At 39.0% G+C, this 17551-nt stretch overlaps 2 protein-coding genes across 2 annotated transcripts; both read left to right on the plus strand.

Annotated features, from left to right (window-relative positions):
* The first annotated feature begins 5054 nt into the window (after nt 1-5054).
* si:ch211-223p8.8 (dual specificity protein phosphatase 13A family protein) lies at nt 5055-6876 on the plus strand. The gene is made up of 3 exons (XM_053502590.1): nt 5055-5206; nt 5288-5505; nt 6178-6876. Exons 1-3 carry the CDS (start codon nt 5055-5057, stop codon nt 6384-6386), a joined length of 579 nt encoding a protein of 192 aa, XP_053358565.1. The 3' UTR covers nt 6387-6876.
* Nucleotides 6877-8204: 1328 nt separating this feature from the next.
* Nucleotides 8205-13886, plus strand: zgc:153981 (dual specificity protein phosphatase family protein). The gene is made up of 3 exons (XM_053502733.1): nt 8205-8549; nt 8835-9052; nt 12280-13886. The coding sequence occupies exons 1-3, from the start codon at nt 8425-8427 to the stop codon at nt 12489-12491; spliced, it is 555 nt and encodes a 184-aa protein (XP_053358708.1). The 5' UTR covers nt 8205-8424; the 3' UTR covers nt 12492-13886.
* The last annotated feature ends 3665 nt before the right edge of the window (nt 13887-17551 follow it).

A 17551-nucleotide genomic window follows, 5' to 3' on the forward strand; every position in this document is an offset into this window, starting at 1 on the left:
ATTTGACACCATTTTGAAACTGAAACAAAGTAACGGGACTGAACTAGAAAATCTCTTTCATTTTGTGGCACAATAGGAATGCTAAATGAGTCATTATTTGCCTGGCTCATCCCCTAAACACCTCTCTTCCATTATGAGGTTTCTCCCCAAACCAGGCTGCAACAAATTTTATTATTTACATTTTAATAATACAGTCATTCTTGAGAACTGGGACAAAACATGTCTAGCAAATAATATTGTGTTTTTCTGTAAAATTCAGAAATAGTCAATATTTTGATTATGATCACAAGCTATGTTCTAGAAATGTTTTAGAGGTGAAGAGAATATCAGATAGGGTGATGAGTCTGAAGCTGGAAATTGAAGGGATAATGTTCAATGTTGTTAGTGGTTATGCCCCACAGGTAGGATGTGAGTTAGAAGAGAAGGAGAAATTTTGGAGTGAGATGAAGTGATGCAGAGCATCCCCAGAGGTGAGAGAGTGGTGATTGGTGCAGACTTCAATGGGTGATGAAAATGTGATGGGCAGGTTTGGTCTTCAGGACAGGAATGTAGAAGGACAGATGGTGGTGGACTTTGCAAGGAGAATGGAAATGGCAGTAGTGAAAACTTTCTTCCAGAAGAGGCAGGAACATAGGGTGACATATAAGAGTGGAGGAAGAAGCACTCAGGTGGACTACATCTTGTGTCGACGTTGTGATCTGAAAGAGATTAGTGACTGCAAAGTGTTGGTAGGGAAGAGTGTAGCCAGAAAACACAGAATGGTGGTGTGTAAAATAACCCTGGTGGTGAGGAAGGCGAAGAGGACAAAGGCAGAGCAGAGGACAAAGTGGTGGAAGCTGAGAAAGGAAGAATGTGTAGTCTTCAGGGAGGAGTTGAGACGGGCTACGGGTGGTCAGAATGTGATTTCAGTTGACTGGACAACTACAGCCAATTTGATCAGGGAGACAGGTAGGAGGGTACTTGGTGTATCATCAGGTAAGGGAAAAGTGGACAAGGAGACTTGGTGGTGCGAGGAAGTCCAGGAGCGTATACAGGGAAAAAGGCTAGCTAAGAAGAAGTGAGACTCTGAGAGGACTGAAGAGAGGAGTACAGGGCGATGCAGAGTAAGGTGAAGGTAGAGGTGGAAAAGGCCAAGAGCATATGAGGACTTGTATGCTGTGCTGGACAGTAAGGAGGGTGAGGTGGATTTGTACAGGTTGACGAGGCAGAGAGATAAAGATGGGAAGGATGTGCAGCAGGTTAGAGTGATTAAAGATAGAGATGAAAATGTACTGACAGATGCCAGGAGGGTGATGGGAAGATGGAAGGAGTACTTTGAGAAGTTGATGAATGAGGAAAACGAAAGAGAATGAAGAGTAGAAGAGGTGACTGTTGTGGAACAGGAAGTAGCAAATATTAGTAAAAGTGAGGTGAGAAGGGCGTTGAAGAGGATGAAGAGTGGAAAGGCTGTTGGTCCTGATGGCATACCTGTGGAGGTATGGAAATGCTTAGGAGAGGTGGCAGAGTTTCTGACTAGTTTGTTTAACAAGATCTTGGAGAGTGAGAGTATTCCAGAGGAATGGAGGAGAAGTATATTGGTGCCGATTTTTAAGAACAAGGGAGATGTGCAGAGCTGTGGCAATTACAGAGGCATAAAGCTACTGTGCCATACAATGAAGCTGTGGGAAAAAGTAGTGGAAGCTAGGTTAAGGGCAGAGGTGAGCATTTGTGAGCAGCAATATGGTTTTATGCCTAGAAAGAGTACATCAGATGCAGTATTTGCTTTAAGGATGCTGGTGGAGAATACAGAGAAGGTAATAAAGAATTGCATTGTGTCTTTGTAGATTTAGAGAAAGCATACGACAAGGTGCCAAGAGAGGAGCTGTGGTGTTGTATGAGGAAGTCTGAAGTGGCAGAGAAGTATATTAGAGTGGTACAGGACATGTATGAGAGCTGTAAGACAGTGGTGAGATGTGCTGTAGGTGTGACAGAAGAGTTCAAGGTGGAGGTGGGTCTGCATCAAGGATCGGCTCTAAGCCCCTTTTTGTTTGCTCTGGTGATGGACAGGATGACAGATGTGGTAAGACAGGAGTCTCCATGGACTATGATGTTTGCAGATGACATTGTGCTTTGTAGCGAGAGCAGGAAACAGGTGGAGGAAAATTTGGAGAAGTGGAGGTATGCTCTGGAAAGCAGAGGAATGAAGGTTAGCCACATCAAAACGGAATACATGTGTGTGAATGAGAGGTACTCAAGAGGGACGGTGAGGCTACAGGGAGCAGAGGTAAAGAAGGTGCAGGACTTTAAGTACTAGGGTCAACTGTCCAGAGCAACGGAGAGTGTTCAAAGGAAGTGAAGAGGCGGGTACAGGCAGGTTGGAATGGGTGGAGAAAAGTGTCAGGTGTGTTGTGCGATAAAAGAGTATCAGCGAGAATGAAAGGAAAGGTGTACAGGACAGTGGTGAGACCAGCAATGCTCTATGGCTTAGAGACAGTGGCACTGAAGAAAAGATAGGAGGCAGAGTTGGAGGTAGCAGAGCTGAAGATGTTGAGGTTCTCTTTGGGACTGACAAGGATGGATAGGATCAAGAATGAGTTTATCAGAGGGACAACCCATGTTAAATGTTTTGTAGATAAAGTCAGAGAGGCCAGATTGAGGTGGTTTGGACATGTTCAGAGGAGAGATGGTAATTATATCGGTAGAAGAATGCTGAGGTTGGAACTGCCAGGCAGGAGGTCTAGAAGAAGACCAAAGAGGAGATTTATGGATGCAGTAAGAGAGGACGTGAAGTTAGTTGGTGTGAGAGAAGAGGATGCAGAGGATAGGGTTAGATGGAGGCAGATGATTCTCTGTGGCGACCCCTGAAAGGGAACAGCAGAAAAGACAAAGAAGAAGATCACAAGCTAAATCAACACATCACATTCAATCCTACTGATTTTTATTTGATTTGATTAAGTGTCCCTTTCTATATAATAATTATAAATTAAATAATTTTATAATTATATATATATATACTAATAGTAATTATAATTCTGTCTATAATATATGAAAAAAATCACACATTGCATGCTAAATAAAATAAGTACCTGTTAATTAATTAATGGCTGTTAAAAAATTTTTTATTATTTTTTAACTCTAATCTTTAATTTGCTAAATTTGTGTCCTAAATTTCTATCAACACAGTCAAAGATTTTGTGATCAAAACTCCAAGAACCCCTTTTAAGGACCCCTTTCAGATCTAACATAACATGGAATTTTGTCAATACCGTCAACATGATACTGTATAAAAGCTGATAATTTCATATGACTTCCTGTGCAAACACCAGCGCCCATCGGCCACACCACGCCCACCGCCCATTGCCCAAACAAACAAACATAATTTTTGTTTTATACATAGATGTCAACACCATCAGATGTGTGTCAACCATTAGGTAAGAAATTTGGTGTATATAATTATAATATATATAATTTGGTGTTTTATATATATATATATATATATATATATATATATATATATATATATATATATATATTGTTGTAGAATGTAGAAAATAAAATACTAAACAAAAACCAAAAAATTTGCAAGTGACCCCAAACTTCTGATATATTCAAAAGTTTGGGGTCACTTGCAAATTTCTTTGTTTTTGTTTGGTATTTTATTTTCTACATTCTACAACAATACTGGGGATTTTAAAACTATAAAATAACACGTATAGAATTAGGTAATTACGTAACAAAAAAAAAAAAAAAAAACAGGACAGCCTTTCTGTAATAGTTCTTGCAAGAACAGTATTGTCAAGTGCTTTTGCAAAATCCGTCAAGCACCATGATGGAATCGGCTCTCATGAAGACCATCCCAGGAGGGCGAGACCAAAACCTACCTCTGCGCAGACGAGTTATCAGCCTGAAAAAAAAATAAAAAAAAAAAATATATATATATATATATATATATATATATATATATATATATATATATAAAAGTTTTGAAATTCAATTCAATTTTATTTATATAGCGCTTTTAACAATGGTCATTGTCTCAAAGCAGGTTCACAAACATGAAAAAAAAAAATTTTTTAAAGAAAATTTTTGGAAGTGTGTATGTGTGAGAAAAATGTGTCTACTGTAGGTAATAATGAGATGAATGAATGATTGTTGAATGAAATGTCTATGATGAGCAAGTCAAGGGTGACGGCGACAGTGGCAAGAAAAAACTCCCTGAGATGGCAATAGGAAGAAACCTTGAGAGGAACCAGACTCAATCAGGGAACCCATCCTCATTTGGGTGATAACAGATAGAAATCATATAACATCATGTGTGTTATGCAGGTGAAAGTTCAATATAACAGAAGTTATTTAAAATGAACATACTGTAAAGTCCAGTTCAGCACAGGGAGTCAGTAGATGCAGAGGGCAGATGGGGTCTGGGTCACTGGAAGCACAGGAGCAGCATGTGTAGCTCTAACCATCATAAAGCAGAATCCGGCTGGAGCTGGTCCTTTTCTGGATGCATCAGAAACCTTGCAGGGTTGGCCTTTGTGTACTAAAGCTGGCACAATCTCCAGAACCCTCAGGATGGGTAGATAAATACAGAACAGATGGAGAGAATTAGCGTAGTTGCCATTCAGGATAGATGTACTGGAGTATGAGGTTATGGGATGAGTTACGTCATTTATTCATTTATGTTAAGTATTTAATTTGCCCTCTTTACCAGGTTATTTTCCAGGACCGGCTCTAGATCTGATGCACTGACCATAAAGCAGTTCAGTTTTTTTTAAATGAATGAATAAGATTTATCCCTTTTTTACTGTTTACTTAGATTAAATCGGAATGCCTTCTGGGCACATTCCACTCCTGACGTCTTCAGTCATGGTGACTAAATGAAGGAATGAAAGAGTGCGATAGTGATTCTTCAGAAGCAAAATGGTCAGGGTAAGTCAGTAAGGGCATGTTCAAACCTGTAACTGAGCCCAGCAATGGACAGCATGTAAATACAGCAGCACCTACTGGAGACTAAAAGTTTTGCTAGAACGAGTGATCTCACACCTGGCCGTGTCATTCAATGAGGCAAAACAGATATGGTGGATTCTCCTAAAAGCACAAACGAACACAGTATTCCCAGTCTGCATGACTCTCCTACTGTTGAGCAGCTGGAGGAAATCCTACATGGAGGTCAGTTATCATGTAACCATGTTGATGAAGTGTGGCCCAGACTGTTTCTGGGAGACATGTAAGTCTGATGATGTTATTTTGTATGGTTGCTTGCTTTAGCAGTATTCTCTTGTCTAATATATTTCTGACCTTTCTACAGGTTTATGTCTCATGACAGGTATGGACTTTGGAGACTTGGTATTACCCATGTTTTGAACGCTGCTCATGGGAAAATGTGTTGCAAAGGTAGCGATGATTTCTATGGTACCACAGTGCAATACTATGGAGTACCAGCTAACGACCTGCCTACATTTGATATTTCACCTTTCTTCTATCCCTCTGCACAGTTTATTCATCAGGCTCTCAACACTAACGGAGGTACATTACACTAATTATTCAGTTATACTGCATTGTAACATTTAAATGTCATAAATTCTGCTGTGATACAATATACGAATCGTTAATTAATACAAAGTCGTTGTTTCATCGTCTATACCGCTTTATCTTGTATACAGTACATTGTCGTGGGCTGCCTGAAAGCCTATCCTAGGAAAGTTAGGGCACGAGGCAGGGTACACCTGGACAGGGTGACACACTCACGCACTATGGGCAATTTGGGAACTCCAATTAGACTAATCTTTATGTCTTTGGACTGTGGGAGAAAGCTAGAGGAAACCCACCAAGCACAGGGTGAACATGCAAACTCCATGCACACAGAGATGACAATCGAACCTGGACCCTGGTGATGCAAATGTGCTAACCACTAAGTCACAGTGCAAAGTAATATGCATTTGTTAATTCTATACATTTGAGCTTTTTAAATTCGAAATAATGATAAAATAAATTGCTCGGTCATATCTGCTGTGAAAATACCCTTTTCTAAATTTTGCACCTAAACAAATCAAAGTGTTGGATAATTTAAGCAGGATGAGACATTGTATCAGTTACTTCTTATTAACACTATCGACTTGCTATCCTGTAAAAAACTGTTTTCTGCTACAAAGACATTTATCAACAAATTTTCTAATTAATTATCACTTTTTTTCGCAGCCAAAGTCTTTGTGCACTGTGCTGTTGGGGTAAGTCGTTCTGCTGCCCTGGTCTTGGCGTATTTAATGATCTATCACAACTACACGTTGGTGGATTCTATATTGAAAGTTAAGGAGAAGAGGTGGATTTTTCCAAATCGAGGATTTCTCAAGCATCTTATAAATCTGGATTCTAAACTAAAGATTGAATCTCAAAGTACAGACAAGTGACAGCATGTTTAATTAATACAATTTTGCCAAATAACTTCTGCAGTTGTACTTAATAAATGCATTATATTTCCATATAAGTACATGGGCCCTGACAAATCACAGAAATATCATTGTACAGTATGCTGTACCATTGCATTTTTCTTTCACTGAAACTAAGGGGCCCAAACGTTTTCCAGCATGACTATGCCCCACAAAATGTGGTCTTTGGAGACATGGTTTGTAAGTTTGGAGTGGAACAACATAAGAGGCCTATGTACTGATCTGAACCCCACTGAACACTCTTGGGATGAGCTGGAACACTGACTGCACCCAAGACCTCCTCAACCAACATAAGCCGTTGGCCAAAATAATGCTTGTAAGGCTGAGTGAGTAAATCCTTACAGCCTACCTCCAAAATCTAGTGGAAAGTATTTGCAGAAGAGTGGAGATCATAAAAACAGCAAAGGGAGATAAAATCTGAAAAAGGATGTTGAGTAAGCACTGGGTGTGTGAGTGTGATAATGAGGCATCCACAAACTTACTGATAAATATATTAATATAAAAAATCTGATAAATTTGTGGTTAAATATGTACTTTTTGCATTCATTTGTAAATATAGTTATGTATTTATTAGTAAATGTTAAGTATTTATTAATAAATGTTAAATGTTATTAGTAAAATTATAATTTTGTGTTATTTATTGCCCTATAAGGCGGCATGATGGCTAGTAGTTAGCTCCGTCACCTTGCACCTCGAACTGTGTGCATGGAGTTTCATGTTCTCCCCCTGCTTGGTGGTACTCCAGTTTCCACCCACAGTCCAAAGGCATGCAGATTAGGCTAATTCGTAGTGTGTGAATGACCATGTACAGTAAGTGTGTGTAGGTGTGAGTGTATACCCTGTAATGAATTGGCACCCTGTTCAAGACGTACTCCACCTCGTGCCCTTAATCTCCTGGAATAGACATCAGGGCCCCCGCAAACCTGCATACAGGATAAAGTGGTATATATTGCCCCTTTTAGCTCCTAAATAAAATGTTGATGCAGTCCTGGGGGTCACTAGTTTAAGTTTTATGCCTAAACCTAAAATCCATCCATCCATCTAGGAACCTCTGTGGTTGTACTAAAGGGACCGTGAAGGCCAATAGTGACCATTGTATTTATTCCCATTGTTACGACCAGGGAAGGACCTTTGGTCAACATTCACATGCACATTCACACTTTCACACTACTGGAAATTTGGGAATGTCACTCGATCTTATCTGCATGTCTTTGGTCTGGAAGAGGAAACGGGTAGCTCAGTGGGGCCAGGGGTAGCTCAGTGGTTAAGGCATTGAACTACGGTTTGGAAGATCCCAGGTTCAAACCCCACAACCACCAAGTTGAGCAAGGCCCCTTAACCCTCAACTGCTCAGATGTGTAATGAGATAAAAATGTAAATGTAAACACCTGGAGGAAAGCCACCAAGCACAGGGAGAACATGCAAAATGGTCAGTTTGTCCCTGGTGAGCAAGCCGAGGGCGACTTCAGTAGTTATTGAAGACTCAGGTAGACTTGTAGGAAGTTTCAGTCCTGAACTAGCGAACTGTCAAGTCCCCAGAGAAACAGTTTTGCCAACACCAGTCGAGGCCAGAACCATCTTCTAGGTAGAGAGAATCATCCCCAGACACCCCAGCTCCACATTTTATTGTTGTGTGATTTTCCTTAAAAAAAAAAAATGTGTGCAGCAGGGTGCACACAGTACTGTATAAACAGCATTGCTCCAAGGTTAAAGCAGGACGCAGGACACTAAGATGACCGGCAGAGGGCGATAGAGGACACATGACTGAAGAGTAAGCGGTCCTCGTGCAGTGTGTTCGACAGTGTTGTTCTGCTCTGTGGAGTGTGTGTGATTATATATATAACTTGAGTAGATCGGGTGACACGGCGGTGGCGGTGAGCTGCACCTGCTCGCGCGCGTCACACTGTTCCCGCACGCGCAGCTCGCGCTCGCGCTCGCAGTGTCGTAACGCTATAACGCGTCCTCAGCGCTTAACGGCTTCACTCACACAGCCAGGGACATGACATCTCAGAAACAGAAACAGAGACTGGCTGAGATCAGAGCGCTGGAGAATATTCTGGACGGATGCAAATTCGATCTCAGCGCCGTCGATGAGGTCTGGCCGAACTTGTACATCGGGAACGTGTAAGTGTTACATAACGGAGGCGTTTATACACGTCGGTTTGTTCAAATGAGCTGTTCGGGCTGGTTTAGTATTTTATAGGATGTTAGTATTTTTACCCACATAGCATTTCGACTGAAATTACAGAAGAGCATGTTTATTGCTTCTACTGAATTAACTGTTTTGTATGAAAGCAACATAAAGCAGGTTGTGCAACACACACACACACAGCTCTGATGTAGGTGAATCTGTCGCTTAACGTGTTTTTTTGTTGTTGTTTTGTTTGTTTTGTTTTGCTCTTCCTCCAGGGCAATCGCTCAGAACAGAAGTGCTTTAAAGAGGATGGGCATCACGCACATCCTGAACGCAGCCCACGCCAAACAGGGCAGTCTAGGAGATGAGAGTTATTACGGTACTGCCTTTGTTTATTACGGTATCCCGGCGGATGACTCGGGCAGGTTTGATATCAGCGTGCACTTCCGGCCTGCGACTGACTTTATTCATAAAGCCCTCAAGAAGAAAAACGGTACGAAGCCTTTTCACTGGGGATTAAAAACAAACAAAGGGTTTATTTCACACTTCAGGAAAAGAAAAAAAAACTTGCATAAATATTTTAATACTAAATGTTCTGCTGTATGTTATATATTGATATATATGATAATATTATGATAATACTGTAATATGATTGTTATTAATATTATATTAATATAATATACATCATACTATTTATATTATAAGTATGTAAAAACAATTGGCTAATTCTGTGTACGTGTGTATACAAACTATATTTCCCAAAGTCTTCGCTCGCCTGCCTTCACATGCATATGAACTTGAGTAACATCCAATTCTTAATCCATAGGGTTTAATATGATGTTGCAAGGGCGCAGATTTGCTCTGGACATTGGTGGGGACCTATGACTATTCTTTATTGAGCCATAGGGCAAATGAAACATTTTAAACATCAGTATATATAAAAGTAGATTACGTCTAAACATGAACTACTGTTAGGTACCACACAACAGCTCAATGCCTATTGCTCCTATATGAAGGAGCCAAAAAGACCCTTCTCTCCATCGCTGTCTGATATACAGCACAGGTGTTTAGGTTCTGTCACCTGACTAAACAGGATAAACACATGCCATTTAAACAGCAATTATTTTATTTCACTTTTTCTGAGTCTTCGTGTGCAAATCTCGAATCAAATCATTAATGTTTGCCAAGTCAGTGAATGCATTTAAAAAATTATTTGTGCGAAGTGGATTGTCTATTGGTGAACTGTCAACAAAATTCTAGTCATGGCAATATTAGGATGTAGCACATCAATTTCTTTCACAAGACTGATTTCTGACAAATAGTCGTCATTAGATTTGGAGAACTGACAGGGATCATATTTATACCTTTACATTTAGCTGTTTAATCTGCTGTTAGTTTTAAATCTGTATTCACAGACTATAGCCTGTCCTGCTATAATGAATGTGCGTCAAAGCGGTAAAAAAAAAAAAAAAAGCCACTAGCATTAACGTTAACTGTTGTCGTTACTTTGATGGACTTTGATGGATTCACTAGCGAACTTGAAGTGACTTACACTTTTATTTGAAGAAAAAGCTCCTTATGTCTAGCTTTTATTTTATTTATTTTTTGCTGCCGCCATCCTCACATGTCACCCAACACACCTTCTTGCACAGAAAAAAAAATCCACTGCATTTGGCGCTGCTTGTATCTGAACGCAGCCATAGGCTCTCACATGATAGCAGGGAAAGGCACAGCCAATCAAAATGTTCATATGTGTTTTGGGGGCGGGAGGACTCAAGGAGAGAACGCGATATATCCCTTTCTGCGTGTCTAGGTTAATGTTGACAGCACGATTTTTTAAAAGTGGATTAAATTATTGGTGGGGACATTTCAATGGTCGGAGGATATTGGTGGGGACACATCCCCTCCTTCCACCCTAAATCTACGCCCCTGTTATGTTGGGTCACCCTTTACAGCTATAACAGCTTCAACTCTTCTGGAAAGGCTTAGGAGTGTGTTTAAGAGAACTTTTCAACCATTACTCCAGAAGCTTCCCATAAACACACTCCTAAACCTTGTGGAAAGCCTTTACATATATATACTGTATATATACAGTATGCATGTGTGTGTGTGTGTGTGTGTGTGTGTGTGTGTGTGTGGTAGGTTTCTTGCCTGCCATCCAGAAGGCTCGGGTTCAATTCCGACCCAATGCCCAAACCTCAGCCACTGGATGCAGTGCCAGACTCCTTAAGCCTGGATAAAATGGGAGGGTTAATACACATGACGTTAAACTTGGGCCAAGTTGTTTTGTGGATTCGATGGTCTGCTGTGGTGACCCCTTGATGAGAGCAGCAGAAAGATTAACAACATATATATATAAACAAAATAACTAAATGACCACTATGACCACTATGACCTATATACAATTCTATGTGAGGAAACCCGAATACCCAAAGCAAACTCACCAAGCATGAGGAGAACTCACAGACCAGAGGCAAACTCCCAACCCTGGAGGTGTGAGGTGATCGTGCTCAAAATGCTAAGTGCATTTTATATTCTCTGCTATTTCTAGTTCCCTATACAAATGTAAGCAAATTTGTTATATTGATCATGTGACCTGCTTCGCACAAGGGGTCAGATTTTCCTCACACCTAATTTCTTCTATTAAAGCATATGTTCAGGCAACACTTGGAGTGGATTTGATGTATAACTGATTAAAAAAAAAAAATTGCAGGGGTCCATGCTAGCCCGAGTGCACACTGTCATTAAAGTAAACAGGGAAATACCAAATATCAACTCCAAATTTTTCGAAAAAAATAAAATAAAAATTTCCCACTACTGTATTAATTAAGTCAATAGTGCAAAAGAAACATATTCATTAGCCGTCTCAGTCTTAACTATATATATAGTTATATATATATATATATATATATATATATATATATATATATATATATATATATATAGTTATATAGATTGTATATAGTAATATACATTGTTTCTTTGCAGATGCATACTGTACACTGCATGCTGCTGGAATACAAATAATGCAATTTTGGATGCAATATGCAACTCCAGCACGGAGTACAACATAGGACTAACATAACATGGTTTGTTTTTGCTAATTTTCTAGCCCAAATTTTGGGTAAGTATTAGTGTTTTTATTTTATAATTGTGTAACAGCCCAAAATGAGGGAAAGTTAACCCAACATTAAGAATTGAATTTAATCTTTAATATGGTCTTTAAAAAAATTCACACCTCAAGTTCAGCAAAAGATTTCCATCAAATAATAGTGGCTAGTGTGTTTTTGTCACTCAACTAAAATTTTTCGAAGTTATAAATGATACAATATAAATTTTAAAGTTTTACCAAAATAATAAAGTAACTGGGATCAAAAGGTTATATTTCTATACTGTCTTAATTGACACAGGGGAAATTAGAAGAAGTTCCATACAGAAGGTCCCCAGTTTCTCATTTTCATTCTACTGTAGTTTGGGTCAAGTTCACCCGAGTTCCTGCCCCAACAAGATAAACCCAGCGACTAAGTTATAAAAATAACCCAATATTTATTTATATAAAAATATTATTTACTCTACAGTTACATTAGTAAGTGAGCGTTAGAGAGCGTATGTGAACTTGTACCACTTTTAATTACACACACACAGTTAGCAAGATGTTTTTCCGAGATGCTTTTCGTGTGTGACTGTTTACTATTTCCATTGTGTTTATTTTACCCACAGGAAAAGTGCTTGTGCATTGCATTATGGGAGTGAGTCGCTCAGCTACTTTAGTCCTGTCCTACTTAATGTTACGTCAGCATCTCACTCTCCGCGCTGCCATCCAACACGTCATCCAGAGGAGACCAGTTTACCCTAACAGGAACTTTCTGGGCCTCCTGCTTGAGCTAGACACACAACTGCAGAGAAAACGAATGGTGTGTCCAATTCTCTGACATCACAGCACTGGCAAGAACTCTCCCATGTGTATTGTGACAAGACAAATCTTTTTAAAATAGTTTTCAGTCCAAAAGTACGTATACAGTATGTGTGTTTATATAAGCATATATGTATAGTACTTGTTTTATACATATTTTAATCTGCATTTTTCGGTATGTAAGAAAGCGTTCTTGCAATTAATAAGACGTTAGAGATGTATGTGGATAGTTCACTATATGACAACACATAGCTGTGACACTGAAGAAGTGCATCAGAGATTATTCTTAGCGGCAGTTACATTTATAGCACAACAGATATAATGAAGTAATGACAACTGCGTTCTTGTAATTCTTGGCTCGGGATCTTCTCTGCCACGTAATCTTTAAACCAATCAACAGTAATAAGAAATTCGGGTAAAAAGGGGAGTGCTGGAGTCCTGGACTGAGTCTGTCCTGGGAACCCTGGACATGGCAGGAATACACTCTATACAGGAAGCCAGTCCACTACCGAACACTAAGATTATTCGTAGAAACCGTAATCCAAGCTCACAATTAAACTCAGGACCCTGTCACCATGAGCAGGAGACAACAGTAATCACTGTGCAACCATGCTGTCCTTATTCAAGACACATAGGTTTTATTCAAGCATGTACAAAGGACTGTTAACTTATTAGAGACAGGCTAGTTGTGTACTGGAATTATCCTATTTATTTATTTATTTATTTATTTATTTATTTATTTGTTTGTTAGGGCTTGTTAAACAGTGATCTTCACTCTTCTCTGCAAAGAGCCATTATGGTTTCAGGCTTCCATTCAAAATAAATAATAACCTCAAAATGGTAATTTAACAATCAAGATCAAATGATTAAACGAGAAGGCAGGGCTAAGTGCTTCTGCTTAGTTAGAATGTAAAAATTGATGGAGGCTTGCCATTGGTGAAGAAATCTGAAGATCCCTGTTGTAGAGGCTGCTTTATGAAATTAAGCACAAAAGAAAACCGAGCCATTCATTATTGTTGTGCTTTGTATTATAATGATGTATTTGATTTTAAATATTTTATTCTTTAAATGATGTGTTTAAAGATTAATTGATAACAGAAAAATGTCATCGTTTTTTATTCATTTAGATTATATTTTGTTACAACAGTTTCTTAGGCTGGGGAAAGTGCAGTTTCTGAACCCATCAGTATTTTGAACTGAAATGTAATGTGTGGTGATAACTGGACGGATTTAATTTTGATTATTACTCATAGAGGAAAAGTCTAAAGACGTCATTGATTTGTAAAAATGATTCGTTATGTAATAACACTAATAGGTTTCCTCCCAAAAGGAGTAAAATTGCTACTATTGTACGAACCGAGTAAATAAAGGTTGTTTACACAGTCTGAGACTGACATATCATTTGTAAAATAAAGCAGTTTTGTGTGGCGTATGATTCAGCTGTCTTTGTTGTTCGGATTAAGCCCCAGAGCTCTCTGATGCCTGTTTTCCTGACAGAGTAATATTTTGTTTCATAATGGGAGCACATTAATAGGCTATTATAGTCAACATCAAGGTGGAAGTAAGACTGAAATATAGTTAACACAGACACTCATATCCTGTTGGATTCATGCTGTTTGTAAAATGATCCTTGCAAAAAAGAACAGCCTCAAACAGGGTCGATAATGAAATTAGTTCTTCCTGTTGGAGACACTGACTACATTCTGGAGTCCATCACCAGGCCTGCAGTAATCCTCAGGAGAAATATGTGTCCTAATGGGCTTTTATAATCTGCTCCCCTGAGGACTCTAATCCACCAGCGGATGATACAATATGAAGCAGAAATGAACACTCGGTTAAGTGGGATTTTCAGCACCATGAATTACTTACTGTGGAGTATTCCTGAGTTTAAATGCTGAAGAGGTATGGCTCGACGCTTTTGCTGCAATATAATACCCAATAATGTAGAAATCTGCATTCTTATTCAATGTTTCATTAGATATTTATGTCTGAAGATGCTGTTTAGGGCCAGATGTGTGTTGGTGATTGCAGTTTGCTTGTCAATCAATCACTTAATCAATTAATTAATTAATTAATTAGAACAAATACCTTTTTGTTTATCCATCATGAAAAGAATATATAATGGCATCTCTGATAGCCCAAAGGTCATGACGTTCCTTAATTCCTGTGCACCGTGGACCTTAAAGTAGATAACAGTCTCGACCAGGGCGCCTTGTGTTACTGTAAATCTGCAGCAGGGGGCGGCGCTTCATTATAAACTAGATGTGATGTGGAATCCACTCTACAGTATAACCGAAGCAATTGAAGGCCTTGTGAGCAGCTGGTGATTATTATTCCCTCCATTAAACTACCAGGATCAGTTACTGTTTTCAGCCACAGTCTACACACCTTTGTTATTAGTTGCACTGTAGATTCTGTCAAGTCTATAACAGTGTTTAAGTAGCAGGTTTTATTATAACCTAATGACTTTAACAATTGTTAACCTTTTCAAACATGACCTTATAAGGGAAATACCTGGTGAAAAAAATGCTAATTGTGTAAATGTAAACATATTTTATTAACAGTGGGATTTTATTAGTGCTTTAGTACTTGCTTTAGTATTTAAGTCTGTCTAACTTTATCACCTCATCATCTGCTCAGGAGGGAAAATGTTCCTATAACTTTAACTTTCATGCTAATCATGCTCATCATACTGTAGCTAGGCTAAGGCTTTGCTGTTGAACTGACAGAGAGTCCATTACCTGTAAATAGGTTTTTCTCATCAATGTGATATTAAACATAACAAAAAAATTATGAAATAAGCTGTCCTGCTTTAAGCAGCTAACAGTTCAATCCTTTTCCTGAATAAAAAAAATATTGTATTAAAAGTCATAGTAAGTGGGATAACTTCCCATAGCAAAATTTTGTTGCTCAGAATGAGCTTTTTCTTGTCTCATAAGACTGAATTGAGCTGTCTCATTACAAGCTCGACTTTATCTTTTCTATTTCTTCTAAAGCTGGCTTAGGAGAAACAAACAGACATAACTGAGACACAACCTGAGACATACTTGAGACACATTTGAGAAAACAGCTAAAATCTCATTTAAGTCTCGAAGACGACTCATTCCTCTATATGTGAGTCGCACACAAGACAAATGTAAACGATCCCTGAGATATAAAGGTAATGAGCCACATTTGAGACACCTTTGAGAAGATGCAGAAAACGCCTACATCTCATTCAAGTCTCAAAGACGGCTCATTTCTGTCTAGGGGACAAAAAAGAGATTAACATGAGATCTCATCTTGGAGTTTCTTTGCTATGCAATGTCAGATCAACACAACCAAGAATTCTCTCAGGTATGTAAAAAAAAAATCCAGTGTTAATATACAAATAAGCAAATGTATTAAATTCAGTTATTTCAGTGTTTCAAGGTGGACTATTTCTTTACATGTGAAAACCAGCAGCTTACAGAAGCAGCAGGTTTGTATGTTCGGCTCACTTCACACCATGCTTCTGCGGAGTGAGAGAGTAATATTAAGCGGAATCAGACGACACAAGCCAAGAAGCCAGACACACACCAGTCCTCAGATTCACATCTCGTTTGGGGAACATCCGAATACACTTCCTGATTAGTCGGCTGGCATTCAGTGCATGCTGATAAATCATAGTAGAGGCGGAGAAGAAGTGACGTGAGGAGAAAACAGTAACTGCACCGAGACTTCAGCTCAGTGTATCCCAGGCCAAGTTTTCTTTCCTGGACTGTCTGCAGGGGAGCAGAAGACACTGAGGAGACACTGATCATGGCATTAATCTCACTTGAGTACTGCTGGCAGTACACTTGCTGTACTATTTATCCTCTTTGTTTCTTTCTAACTTTCTTTTTTTTTCTAGACAAAGCTAATATACAGTAGGATTGTTGCACATGCCTATATTAAATTATGGATCTATATTGAGACACAAAAAAGATGAAACATATAGCTGTTAATTCTCGTTGTTAGTCTTTTGGCTGCTTCCGTCAAGGGGACCACAGCGAACCATCCGACCCACATATCACTCAGCACAGGTTTTACGCCGGATGCCCTTCCTGATGCAATCTTCCCATTTAACATGGACTTGGGACTTCGAGTGGGAATCGAACCCGAGCCTTAGGTGAGAAACCTACCACTGAGCCACCAACGCCCTCATGCACTGTAGCTATCAATACATTTTTGTAATTAGTAACGTCTTTATTCTGTTTGTGGTCATGGATCCTGAGGCGATCCTGGGAACATTGGACATGAGGTAGAAATATACCCTGAATGGGATTCCAGTTTAACTCACGGTACCTCGCACACACATTTACATAATCTTTTACATCTAACAGCAATGTCAATTATCCAATTCCCGTCCTGCCAGAGAATAAACAGTTACCCACGCTCAGGATCAAACTAGTGACCCTGAACCTGTGAGACAACAATGCTACCTACATGCTGCGCCATGCAGACCCTTTAATTCTAATTCAATAATAATTTGCTATTTTAATAAGCTGCTCTGCTGCCCTCTGCTGATAGAGAATCGATTTTCCAGAGGGTCAGGGAGCAATAATAAACCAACATCAGTAGCAGCTATTAACATAAGTGACCCATAAATGCTTCCTATGGGTTTATGGTAATTACTGATTTGATATAAAGTGTATTTAGACAGAGTCGCTATACACATTGCATACACTGGCTCAAATATGAAATAAATGAAAAGGTAGAATAATGATCATAGGTGAGTGTTTTACATATTGTGTTACTATCAAAGCAGATCCTGAACAGAAACAGGCTGGTGTGGCATTCACACCCAGGCTGTTAATTCCCTTTTATTGACTTCATAAAGTTGTAATTACTGCAGACCTTCAAGCCTTCTGTACTGCCAGACAAAGCTGCTCGTGATAACAGCAGGTGAAAACACAGCTGTTAATGAGAACTATTCATCCCAACTGCTTGATTTTTGGGGAACTTGTGCAATAACAAAATGATACATGAAAACATATACTAATGCATGACCGTAAACGTTACACACAAACATTTTTAGCATTGAGCAAGAGCGAACAGACATATTGGCATCAAGCCAAG

The sequence above is a fragment of the Clarias gariepinus genome, chromosome 8 (genome assembly GCF_024256425.1).
Source record: "Clarias gariepinus isolate MV-2021 ecotype Netherlands chromosome 8, CGAR_prim_01v2, whole genome shotgun sequence".
NCBI classification, from domain to species: Eukaryota; Metazoa; Chordata; class Actinopteri; order Siluriformes; family Clariidae; genus Clarias; species Clarias gariepinus.

What these genes read in the sequence shown, in the direction of transcription:
- si:ch211-223p8.8 (XM_053502590.1), top strand. Translation starts at nt 5,055, where the DNA reads ATGGTGGATTCTCCTAAAAGCACAAACGAACACAGTATTCCCAGTCTG. An exon ending in AGACTGTTTCTGGGAGACAT is followed by an intron (nt 5,207 to 5,287) that starts GTAAGTCTGATG and finishes ACCTTTCTACAG; the next exon opens with GTTTATGTCTCATGACAGGT. An exon ending in GGCTCTCAACACTAACGGAG is followed by an intron (nt 5,506 to 6,177) that starts GTACATTACACT and finishes TTTTTTTCGCAG; the next exon opens with CCAAAGTCTTTGTGCACTGT.
- zgc:153981 (XM_053502733.1), top strand. Translation starts at nt 8,425, where the DNA reads ATGACATCTCAGAAACAGAAACAGAGACTGGCTGAGATCAGAGCGCTG. An exon ending in AACTTGTACATCGGGAACGT is followed by an intron (nt 8,550 to 8,834) that starts GTAAGTGTTACA and finishes CTCTTCCTCCAG; the next exon opens with GGCAATCGCTCAGAACAGAA. An exon ending in AGCCCTCAAGAAGAAAAACG is followed by an intron (nt 9,053 to 12,279) that starts GTACGAAGCCTT and finishes TTTTACCCACAG; the next exon opens with GAAAAGTGCTTGTGCATTGC.